This window comes from Dunckerocampus dactyliophorus, chromosome 8 (assembly GCF_027744805.1).
Source record: "Dunckerocampus dactyliophorus isolate RoL2022-P2 chromosome 8, RoL_Ddac_1.1, whole genome shotgun sequence".
NCBI classification, from domain to species: domain Eukaryota; kingdom Metazoa; phylum Chordata; class Actinopteri; order Syngnathiformes; family Syngnathidae; genus Dunckerocampus; species Dunckerocampus dactyliophorus.
In genome coordinates this window covers 27,754,374-27,765,458 of record NC_072826.1, presented here as the reverse complement: position 1 = coordinate 27,765,458, position 11,085 = coordinate 27,754,374, and the positions used below count along the sequence as shown (strand labels likewise).

The window sequence follows — 11,085 nt, the reverse complement described above, 5'->3', positions numbered from 1 at the left end:
ATATTATTAATAATAATCATTGTTTCTATTTAATTTCCTTGTATGTATCTACCTATACGGTATATTTTTATTATATACCTGTATATATTTTAATTGCCCTGCGATTGGCTGGCGACCAGTCCAGGGTGTACCCCGCCTGTCGCCCGAAGTCAGCTGGGATAGGCTCCAGCATGCCCCCGCGACTCTAATGAGGATGAAGCGGTATAGAAAATGGATGGCTGGATGGATGGATGGATATATTTTAATATGTATTAAATACTGGAATACTTTGCATATGTACACTATTATATGTACTAGAAGATGATGGCAATGTCAGAAGACATCACGTGTGAATGCTTAAGCGCTGTAGGAACAACAGAAATGAGGTGGAAAGGCACAAATATAGAATGGTTTGTAGGCAGAAGAGCTGAAGCCGTGGTGAATTGCTGAAATGTAAAATGAATGATACCTAGCATGATAGCACTGTGTGTTTATATAAGTTTCTACTTATGAAAACGGCTAAAATGCTACTATGCTAACATTAGCATGCATGATAGCGCTAAGTGTCTGCCAATGTTAATACTCATGACAATGGCTAAAAATGCTACTATGCTAATGTTAGCATGCTAGCTATGCTAACATTAACATGCTAACACTTGGCATGATAACACTGGCTAAGTGTCTGTGCATGTTAATACTTATGGAAATGTAAAAAAATGCTACTATGCTAATGTTAGCATGCTAGTGCTAACATGCAAACACCTAGCATGACAGCACGAAGTGTTCATATAAGTTTCTACTTATGAAAACGGCTAAAATCTTACTATGCTAATGTTAGCAATACTAATTTTAGCATGCATGATAGCGCTAAGTGTCTGCCAATGTTAATACTCATGAAAATGGATAAAAATGCTACTATGCTCATGTTAGCATGCTAGCAATGCTAACATGCTAACATTAACATGCTGACACCTGGCATGATAACACTGTTTCTATGAGTTCTACTTGTAAAAGTGGCTAAAAGGCATGTTCTTATATAATATATATTAAATGATATATATGTTATAATTTATCTAGCCCATTTTATTACATCCGGCGCAACCTAATGAAATATAAAATGCAACAAATCGAAGGCAAAGACTGAGGCAACAGCGCCTCTGCTGGTTGCCACCGAGTAGTGCACTCTATTTTGCCACAATTGCTCTTTGTGGGTGTGGTTTTCATTGTGCTACACTCCTTAATTAATGAATGAGCCCTGTCAGCAATGAAGCTTAGTCTTGTGGAAATGTGCTGATGCTGATGCAGTTAAGCCGCCGCCCAGCTGGTGACTCTTTTGGAAATGTGTCTTGTGATTAAAATTGTGGCTTCAGGTCCATTTCCTCCCGTCCTTATTTGACACCAGCTTACAATGCTTCACAGTCATCCCTCGTTTAGCGCGGATAATTGGTTCCAGACCCGACCGTGAGAATGGAATACTTTTGTAAAGTCATAGGAAACCTGTTATGACCGTCTAAATATGTTTTTTAACACCATTACAGCCCTCTGGACATGAAATAACACGCCTATGGTCACCTTTACACGCTTATTACTCAATATAGTAGACATAATAAGAGAAAATAAGTCATAATATAGAACTTATTGACTTTATTCCCATAACATTAGAACTTCTTCCCCAACTTAATTTTCTAAAAGTTAAAATTTTCTTTTGTTTTGTTTGTTTTTCATAATATTAAAGCTTTTTTCACAAATTAACATTTTTTCTTTAATATTTCAACTCTGTGCTACTAAAAGACATTATTTTTCCTCATAATATTACAAGTTTATTCTTGTAAAATTGCAACTTTTTTCTCTTAATATTTTGACTTTATTGTCCTAAAATCTTTTTTTTTTTTCCATTTTTGGTGTTTTTTTTAATTTTCCAAATATTTCAACTTTCTTTTTGTAAATTTTCTTCTCGTAATATTATGACTTTATTCCCATAACATATAAATATTTCCTTTTTTCAAAACTTTATTTTGCTTTGTTTGTTTCTCATAATATTACAACTTTATTCTCCCAAAATTGCAGCTGTTTTTTTTTTTTCCATTTTGGGTGTTGTTGTTTTTTTTTTTATTTTCCAAATATTTCAACACAAAAAGTCTGTAATATTATGACTTTACTCTCATAATATTTTGACTTTAGTCCGATAATTAATTAAGTAATTTTCCAAAAACTTTATTTTGTTTTATTTGTTTCTCATAATATTATGACTTTAAAATATATATATATATATATATATATATATATATATATATATATATATATATATATATATTCCAACTTTATGCTACTAAAAGCACGTTATTTTCCCTCATAACATTACAGTGTTATTCTCGTAAAATTCTGACTTTTTCTCGTTATATTACAACTTTTTTCTCTTAATATTTTGACTTTATTCTTGTAAAATTACTGCAGATTGTATATGTTTTTTTTAAATTTGCTTGTTAAATTATACGTTTAGAAGTTTTGGCTGAAACACACTCCTGATATAGACTCTCACATGTGAGCGTTTGGAGAGTTCCTTGTTGTTTCTTTTCTTACTTGCGGGACTTCTTACGGTGGCTAATGTAACATCACTGACACCTAGTGACCAGTGTAGAATATTACATATCAGTGTGTCTTTCAGTGCGTTTTTGGATTCATGTCTTATGTTTGTATTTTACTTCATTTCGTCATTTTTATGCTTGAGAATGCTTAATTTAGGGCAAAAAATATGTACACTTTGCTTAAACATTTTATCATTTTGGACTAATAGTAGGCTGGATTCATCTATGAAATAGCGATGATTTATGAATGAATATATTTTGAAAAACTGTGACAGAGTGAAGCCACAGAAAATCGAAGTTCGACGTGACGAGGGACGACTGCACTTTTATTATTTTTACTTTGTTTTCATGTTTTTAATGCTGTCTTTTGAGCTAGCTTGATTCGGGCTAACTTCCTGGTGTCCTGGCTAACTTCCCATTTGCTCGGTGAACTTGCAGCATTTCCTTGAGTCATGTGTTTCGTGGGTTTGTGTGCGTTTTGGGCATTTGCGACATTTCATTTGCTTCATGGTGTTCATGTGTTAGCTTTTAGATCATTTTTGTGTTTGGACATTGCTGGCCCTGTCAGCCACCGTAGTAATGAGCAGCAAATTGAGGAAAAAGTATGAATGTAAAAGATTTTATATGTTTGTTTATATATTATTGGTTTGTTTGTGTAGCGTGAGGTTGAAGCAGTGAGCCGCAGGCCGTCAGGGCTTGTTCACCGCTGGTCAAGCAGTCAGCGTGCTCATAACTAACAGCTCACTAATCCCCCTAAGAGGCTTTCTCGGAACTGTTCCCTTTTGCCACTTGGAAAGCCACACAGACGTGCTTGCGTCCGCACAGCAAGGCAGTTAGCCCCCACACGTATCTGTGGTGAATGGATAAATGTGGAACATTGACGTTTTATTTCTCAGAAGTCCACGGGCATGATTCTTTTAGCAGAAAGAGTGAATGATGTTCATCGGGCCTCGTGACCTCTTGTCTGCCGGTAGTGCCTCTTTGAAAACGATCAAATGTTTTCTTTTTCCAGCCTGGCAACAATTTCTACGACAGGGTGTCAGGGCTAAATAAATAAATCAAAAAAGTTGTAAATTCACAAGAATAAAGTCGTACATTTACGAGAAAACAGTTGTACATTTATGAGAATAAGGTCAAAATATTACAAGAATAGTCGTAAATTTCGGAGAAAAAAAGGTCGTAAATTTAAGAGAATAATGTTGTACATTTACGAGAAAAAAATGTGTAATATTACGAGAATAAAGTCGGAAATTCACGAGAAAAAAGTCATACATTTATGGGGAAAAAAGTTGTAAATTTACGAGAATAAAGTCGTAAATTCACAAGAATAAAGTCGTAAATTATGAGAATGAAGTTGGACATTTACGAGAAAAAAAGTTGTAAATTTACGAGAATAAAGTCGTAAATTCACAAGAATAAAGTAGTAAATTATGAGAATGAAGTTGGACATTTACGAGAAAAAAAGTTGTAAATTCACAAGAATAAAGTCGTACATTTACGAGAAAACAGTTGTACATTTATGAGAATAAAGTCGTAATATTACAAGAATAGTCGTAAATTTCGGAGAAAAAAAGGTCGTAAATTTAAGAGAATAATGCTGTACATTTACGAGAAAAAAATGTGTAATATTACGAGAATAAAGTCGGAAATTCACGAGAAAAAAGTCATACATTTATGGGGAAAAAAGTTGTAAATTTACGAGAATAAAGTCGTAAATTCACAAGAATAAAGTCGTAAATTATGAGAATGAAGTTGGACATTTACGAGAAAAAAAGTTGTAAATTCACAAGAATAAAGTGGTACATTTGCGAGAATAAGTCGTACATTTACGAGAAAAAAGTTGTAAATTTACGAGAAAAAAAGTTGTACATTTACGAGAAAAAAGTTGTAAATTCACGAGAAAAAAGTCATAAATTTATGGGGAAAAAAGTTGTAAATTTACGAGAATAAAGTCGTAAATTCACAAGAATTAAGTCGTAAATTACGAGAATAAAGTTGGACATTTACGAGAAAAAAAAGTTGTAATATCACAAGAATAAAGTCATAAATTTATGAGAAAAAAATTGTAAATTTACGAGAAAAAAAGTTGTAAATTTGCGAGAAAAAAAGTCGTACATTCCAGGAAGACACCAAAATTTCCCACAGAATCTGCCTCTTCGAATGCATCCATAAAGGTCCAATCAGGTTTAAGAACACACAACAAGGGTGTGGCTTACATTTCTGTGAGATCAAGACTGCGTGTGTCAACGTGCTAATTTGCATTGGCAAATGACGAGGTCATGGTATTTTATTTGGTAAACTCTTAACAAAATTCTACACAAAAACAAACAAAGGCTTTTAGAGTCGGCTTGTGTGATCTTCTTGCCATAAAAAGCGCAAATGCATTTATTGTGGACAACAAACAGCGGCGTATCGTATCATATTGAAGGGGAAAAAAAAACAACAAAAAGCATCTTGGAAGGTGACGGTAGTTTCGTCTCGTCAGTGTGGACCAACAAACACCTGACTGCCTGAGCATGTATCCCCGTCTCTGCCTCCCGACACCCTCATATGTGGAAAGGGTAATCGTGCAAGTAGTCCAGGAGAGGCTTTGGGAGTGGCAGCTGGTCGGGGCAGTTTGTCTTTCTGTTGATGGTTAGTCGTGCCAGGTGCTGCAAACACGGGAAGGCTTCCGGCCTGTGAAGCGGGCGCAGAAGCTTCAGCAGAACGCCGCTGTCTTTGGGCTCAGGGGGGCACTGGACGGCATCTGGCTTTATTTTGGAGAGGGGACTGTCTTGGATGGACGCTGCCGGGCCTTGCGGCGTGTGTCCTGAGCCGGTATAGTGCTGAATGAGGCTAAGGACATCAGGGAAGGACTGCAGGTTAGGCAGCTCGGGACTGAGGGAGTCCAGCCAGAAAGAGCCCCTTTTGAAGTGGATTCGTACGCTGGTCGGACCGCAGTGGGTCATCACGGACAGCGCCAGCATGTACTGGGGGTGACTGCTGTCCCGCACCAGGAAAGTGCCTTCCGACTTTGTCAGGAGTGTATCCCGAGCCTGACTGGCTGAGATGGAGCCCCAGTACCAGCCTGCAACAACAACACACGTTTGCATTTGTATATTTTCTATGAGAATTCCTCTATGAATGTTATGAACTCCTGTTTCAATGCCAGTGTAACACGTGGCGGCTAACTTGATATTTTTCACAACAGGCACAATAATCCCTAATAAAAATCCCAAATGAAAACATGGGCTACTTTTGCGGTCACTACCTACACAAACTGAAACTCAACTCTGAACCCCCGATGTCACTTCCTGTCTTCCACTCTTTTAGGTCCCCTAGGGAACACATTTATGGTAACACACACAAACACGAGTCTTATGTCTTAAATGGCTTACTTACAGTAATCCCTTTTTTGTTCCTTGTTTATTAGTTCCATATTTTTGTAGTTATGGCATAGAAAACCTGTTTACAATCTTCTAAATGCGGGTTTTAACATTAGAGCCCTCTAGACATGAAATAACACCCCTATAGTCACCTTTACATTTGTATTACACAATATAATAGGTATAATCAGATAAAATAAGACATTAAGACATAAATATGATAACAGACTTTCACGTTAGCAGCTCCTTGTTTATTTCTGGTCAGCGTACTTCCAATGTACGCACTTGCGGCTTTAAGCGGCTTTACACTCGTATTACCCAATATAGTAGAAAGAATAAGAGTAAATGAGCCATGTAAGACATAAGTAAAACTCCTGCTCGAGCAGTGTCACAGTAAATGTGTCCCCGAGGGAACCTTAGTGAGGAGTCCCGTGTCTGTCTCACTGGACACCTTGTATTTGTATTTTAGTTGATTTAGTTAGATAATTTAGCCATTTTCATGCTTTAAACTGCTTAATTTAGGACAAGAATAAGTACAATTTGCTTAAATATGCTTTTAAAAAATTTTTTAATTTTTTTTTACTAATAATAGGCCGTATGCAACCTCGAAACGATCATCATTTATTAATTAATTTTTGAAAAAACACGATATAGCGAGGGAGGGATAATCGAACAGGAGCAGGTTTTGTCTTGATTGAGAAGAAGCCCTTGTATTGACTATTGTATTGGCAGGTTATGATGCCCAATTCAGGTGTTTTGTTAAAATCTGATCTTTTATGTGGTTGTGGCCGGCCAACCAAAATGACCCCAATAGCGAAGTAACGACTCATCCAACAGGTCACAAAAGACCCCACAACAACATCCAAAGAACTGCAGGCCTCACTTGCCTCAGTTAAGGTCAGTGTTCATGACTCCACCATAAGAAAGACACTGGGCAAAAACGGCCTGCAAGCTGAAAACCACTTCTGAACAAAAAGAACATTAAGGCTCGGCTCAATTTTTGCCAGAAAACATCTTGATGATCCCCAAGACCTTTGGGAAAATACTCGAAAATACTGTGGTCTGACGAGACAAAAGTTGAACCTTTTGGAAGGTGTGTGTCCCATTACATCTGGCGTAAAAGTAACGCCACATTTCCTGAAAAAGAACATCACACTAACAGTAAAATATGGTGGTGGTAGTGTGATGGTCTGGGGCTGTTTTGCTGCTTCAGGACCTGGAAGACTTGCTGTGATAAATGGAAGCATGAATTCTGCTGAAGGAGAATGTCCGGCCATCTGTTGGTGACCTCAAGCTGAAACCAACTTGGGTTGTGCAGCAGGACAATGATCCCAAACACACCAGCAAGTCCACCTCTGAATGGCTGAAGAACAACAAAATGAAGACTTTGGAGTGGTCTAGTCCAAGTCCTGACCTGAATCCTATTGAGATGCTGTGGCATGACCTTAAAAAGGAGCTTCATGCTGGAAAACCCTCCAATGTGGCTGAATGACAACAATTCTGCAAAGATGAGTGGGCCAAAATTCCCCCACAGCGCTGTAAGAGACTCATTGCAAGTTATCACAAACGCTTGATTGCAGTTGTTGCTGCTCAGGGGGGCCCAACCAGTTATTAGGTTTAAGGGGCCATCACTTTTTCACACAGGGACATGTAGCTTTGGATTTCTTTTCTCCCTTAATAATAAAAAGCTTCATTTAAAAACTGGATGAAGTGTTCAGTTGTGTTGTCATTTAATAATTCAATTTCTTTGATGATCTGAAACATTTAAGTGTGACAAACATGCAAAAAAAATAAGAAATCAGGAAGGAGGGAAACACTTTTTCACACCACTGTAGGTCAGATATATGCGTTTTGTTTGAGAATAGACTTCAGACCAGGGGTCACCAACGTGGAGCCCGCGGGCACCAGGTAGCCCCCCACGACCACATGAGGCGCCCGCAAGCCTGCTTTTCATTCAGGTTTTCAGTTAATAATGTGAAAACACTAGAAAGAAAAATATTCTGAAACATAAAATGTGAGTTGTGGATACCAGCATTTTGCTAATGTTTTGGTAAAACAAGCACATTTGATTTGTTTGGGTTGAAATAAGGTATGAAAATCATTTCTACAAAAATGAGTCGCTCGTGGCCATTTTCATTTTCTAAAAACGTTGGTGACTCCTGCTTTAGAGCACGACGAGCTGGTATAGAAAGCATCAATATTTCAGTACGCCCTTCACCAGTATGCTCTCCTTAGCGCGTTTGTGGCAAGTTGTGCAACGGGAGTCAATATTTTCTCAACCAAATGATTCCCTGTAGGAGATTAAGAAGAAAGAGGGCTAGAATTTTGGCTATGTGCTGCGACGTCTGTTCCGAGGAGCACGTGTGTGGCAGGAATGGTGCCGTGGCACCTTTTACAAATCAGAAGAATTTCTGCCTACATCAGTGAGTACCTCGATCCTAGTCTCCCACAGTGACGTCATAAGTCGGATATTCGTCCATTCGTGACCGTTCAGACTGCAGTAGATCCCGCAGTAGATACATACTGGATTTATAGCTACATACCAACGAGGCCAGAGTCGCATTTGAAAATATCTCTGTGCACTATTCACACTGACATGGAAAAAATCAGCTACAGGTCACGTTAAGGGTGGGAACCTCTGGCCGCCTCACGGATTCGATGCGATTACGATTCAGAGGCCTGCAATGTGATGATAAAACGATTATCGATGTGTCATTTTTGGGATCAGTTTTTTCATGCATAATTTTTTCCTCTATATAAATTTCTTTTTAGTCACTGTGTACTACTAAAACAAAGCATATTTATAACGATCCACAGTTCAAATAAACATGAAACTCATGAACAGATGACTTCCATTATTCAGGAAAAGTAAAGGGCACCAGTAGCAGCATGTATAAAATCAGGAGGTGTCCAAAGTGCGGCCCGGGGGCCATTTACGGCCCGCGACTGCTTTTTCATTGGCCCTCGGCACATTCTAAAACTACGATTAGACAATAACATTTTTAAAAACAGCAAAAATTGAAAAAAAAGCATTAATTTTACAAGAATAAAGAAAAAATAGGGAGTAAAGTCATTATATTAACAGAAAAAAATGTAAAAATATAAGAAACAAATCAAACAAAGAATTAAGTTGAAGTTTTAGGAAAATTAGGTTGGGTAAATGCTATAATGTTATGATAATAAAGTCGAAATATTATGAGAATAAGTCATATTAGTATGAGAAAAAAATGGACAAGTACAATGTTGAAATATTTGTAAAAATTATTTTTTTTAAAAAAGACAAAAATTAATGTAAGGAGGAACACTTAATAACAATAATAATAATAATAATAATAATAATAATACGCTTTGGCACTGATAAAAGGAGTAAATATATTTTATATGTGTATATATACACAATAAATATTTTGTTTTTTGTAAAAGTTTGGACACCCCCGTATAAAATGAACAAACTTCAGCATATTCTGAGCAACCAACAGAAACAAATCTGCCATATTCACAAATAAATAATAAGACTTCTGAATTCAAACTAAATCCTGAGCACAGAATCTCTGCCAAAATAATATTTTTGCTCTATAGCAAAGTCAAAAACAGCTTTCTTACAAAATATAGATTTCTTCTAATAACCCCCCAAAAAATTGCATTGTCAGTGAAATAACGTTGCGATGGGACGTTGTGGCTGCGTTCCAAAGCGCACAACAAAGCACGAAAGCCCTCCTTCTCAACAACCAAATACGGACGCAAATCCTTCACAATAAAAGTTGCAATTGACTTTGTGACTCGCTTGGCAGTTTCAGAATTGGGTGGAAAATTAGTTATCACCTGCTCGATGGTTCTCTGGTTGGCAGCAACGTCAGCTGACTGTTTTTCCCCCTGCTTCGGGTGGAAACGTGCTATGTGGTTTCTCGTATTTGTCGTGTTCCCAAAATATTTGAAGCTTGTTTGACAAAGTTTGCATATTGTCTGGCTCTTGTCCAGCTCATTTTTACCTTCAACTACGTGAAAGCGTCTTACCCTTAGGTGCACCACCATAAACTATCCGGGTGCTGTCTTTGTGTTCCGTCAGCATAGATTATTTATGAATCAGAAATTAAAAGTCAATGTCCGCATCACGATGCATCTAAGAATCGATCATTTCCCCCACCCCTAGGTCACATTTGAGCAAAAAAATGTGAATTAAGCTGCAGTGTGAACGTAGCCTATGATTGCTCCAGAACAAAACACATTCCAAATCTGCAGCGATCAAGGCAGAGCGGTGTTCTGGAATGGCTCATGTTCCAGCGCATCTGTTTATTGACTGTCCATGCCACTTGATACCCAACTAGACTTGACATTTGATGTCACGGTACCTGAGGTGTGTAAATACTGGAAGGTGGCGGCGATGCCGGACAGATCCTCTCCGCGATCCAAGGAGGTCTGGGGAGGATGTGGGCAGCATGGACCTTGGTCCACAGGATAGACCATGGTCACAGCCGGGGCAACCATGTCTGCGGAGATCTAACAGGACATCCATGTATAGTTAGTAACTCTAACAAGACTAAGACTAACAATAAGAAAAATAACATTTACAGTACATGTGAAGACAGCATACTAACAAAGCACATAACACAAAAAAGATGTTACTGCTGGGCACAAATAACCTTTCAAATGTAAACACGATAGTAATGTTCCCTCACCTTTCGCCACAACGAATCATACAGAGTGAGGAAATAATCCAGACAAATGTGCTCTGACGCTCAGCCTTGAAAACAAGTGAACCGAGTTCAAGCTGGCAGATTCCAGGAATCTTGTTTCCAAGAAAGGTTTTGTGTTTCAGTGCTGCTGACACGCGTGTTGCCGCTAGCAGATGCGAGTGAAGCTCGCCACTGTCACCACGCTACACTTCCGGCCCACGCTTTTAAATAAAATAAAAAAAAAAACACACACACGCTGTCCCCACCCTTTCCAAAAGGAATTACAGGGTTACCACAATGTTGGCTTTCAAAATCAAAACGTTTCACCAACACTTAATGTCGGTGTCGTTTTTATTAAGCAACAATACGCTTTTGGGGCTATGATATTTGAATATTAATTTGAAGAGGCGATGTAGCAGTTCCGGCAGTATTTGTGACCTAGTCTGTTTTGAGGCAGTTTAAAGCTGCTACACACTCTACAGT

At 38.0% G+C, this 11,085-nt stretch overlaps 1 protein-coding gene across 1 annotated transcript; it reads right to left on the bottom strand.

Moving 5' to 3' along the window:
- Window positions 1-3,903: 3,903 nt before the first annotated feature.
- LOC129187017 (cytokine-inducible SH2-containing protein-like) lies at window positions 3,904-10,756 on the bottom strand. The gene is made up of 3 exons (XM_054785866.1): window positions 10,606-10,756; window positions 10,279-10,426; window positions 3,904-5,631 (listed from the first exon to the last, which is right to left on the bottom strand). The coding sequence occupies exons 2-3, from the start codon at window positions 10,412-10,414 to the stop codon at window positions 5,111-5,113; spliced, it is 657 nt and encodes a 218-aa protein (XP_054641841.1). The 5' UTR covers window positions 10,415-10,426; window positions 10,606-10,756; the 3' UTR covers window positions 3,904-5,110.
- Between the last annotated feature and the right edge of the window lie 329 nt (window positions 10,757-11,085).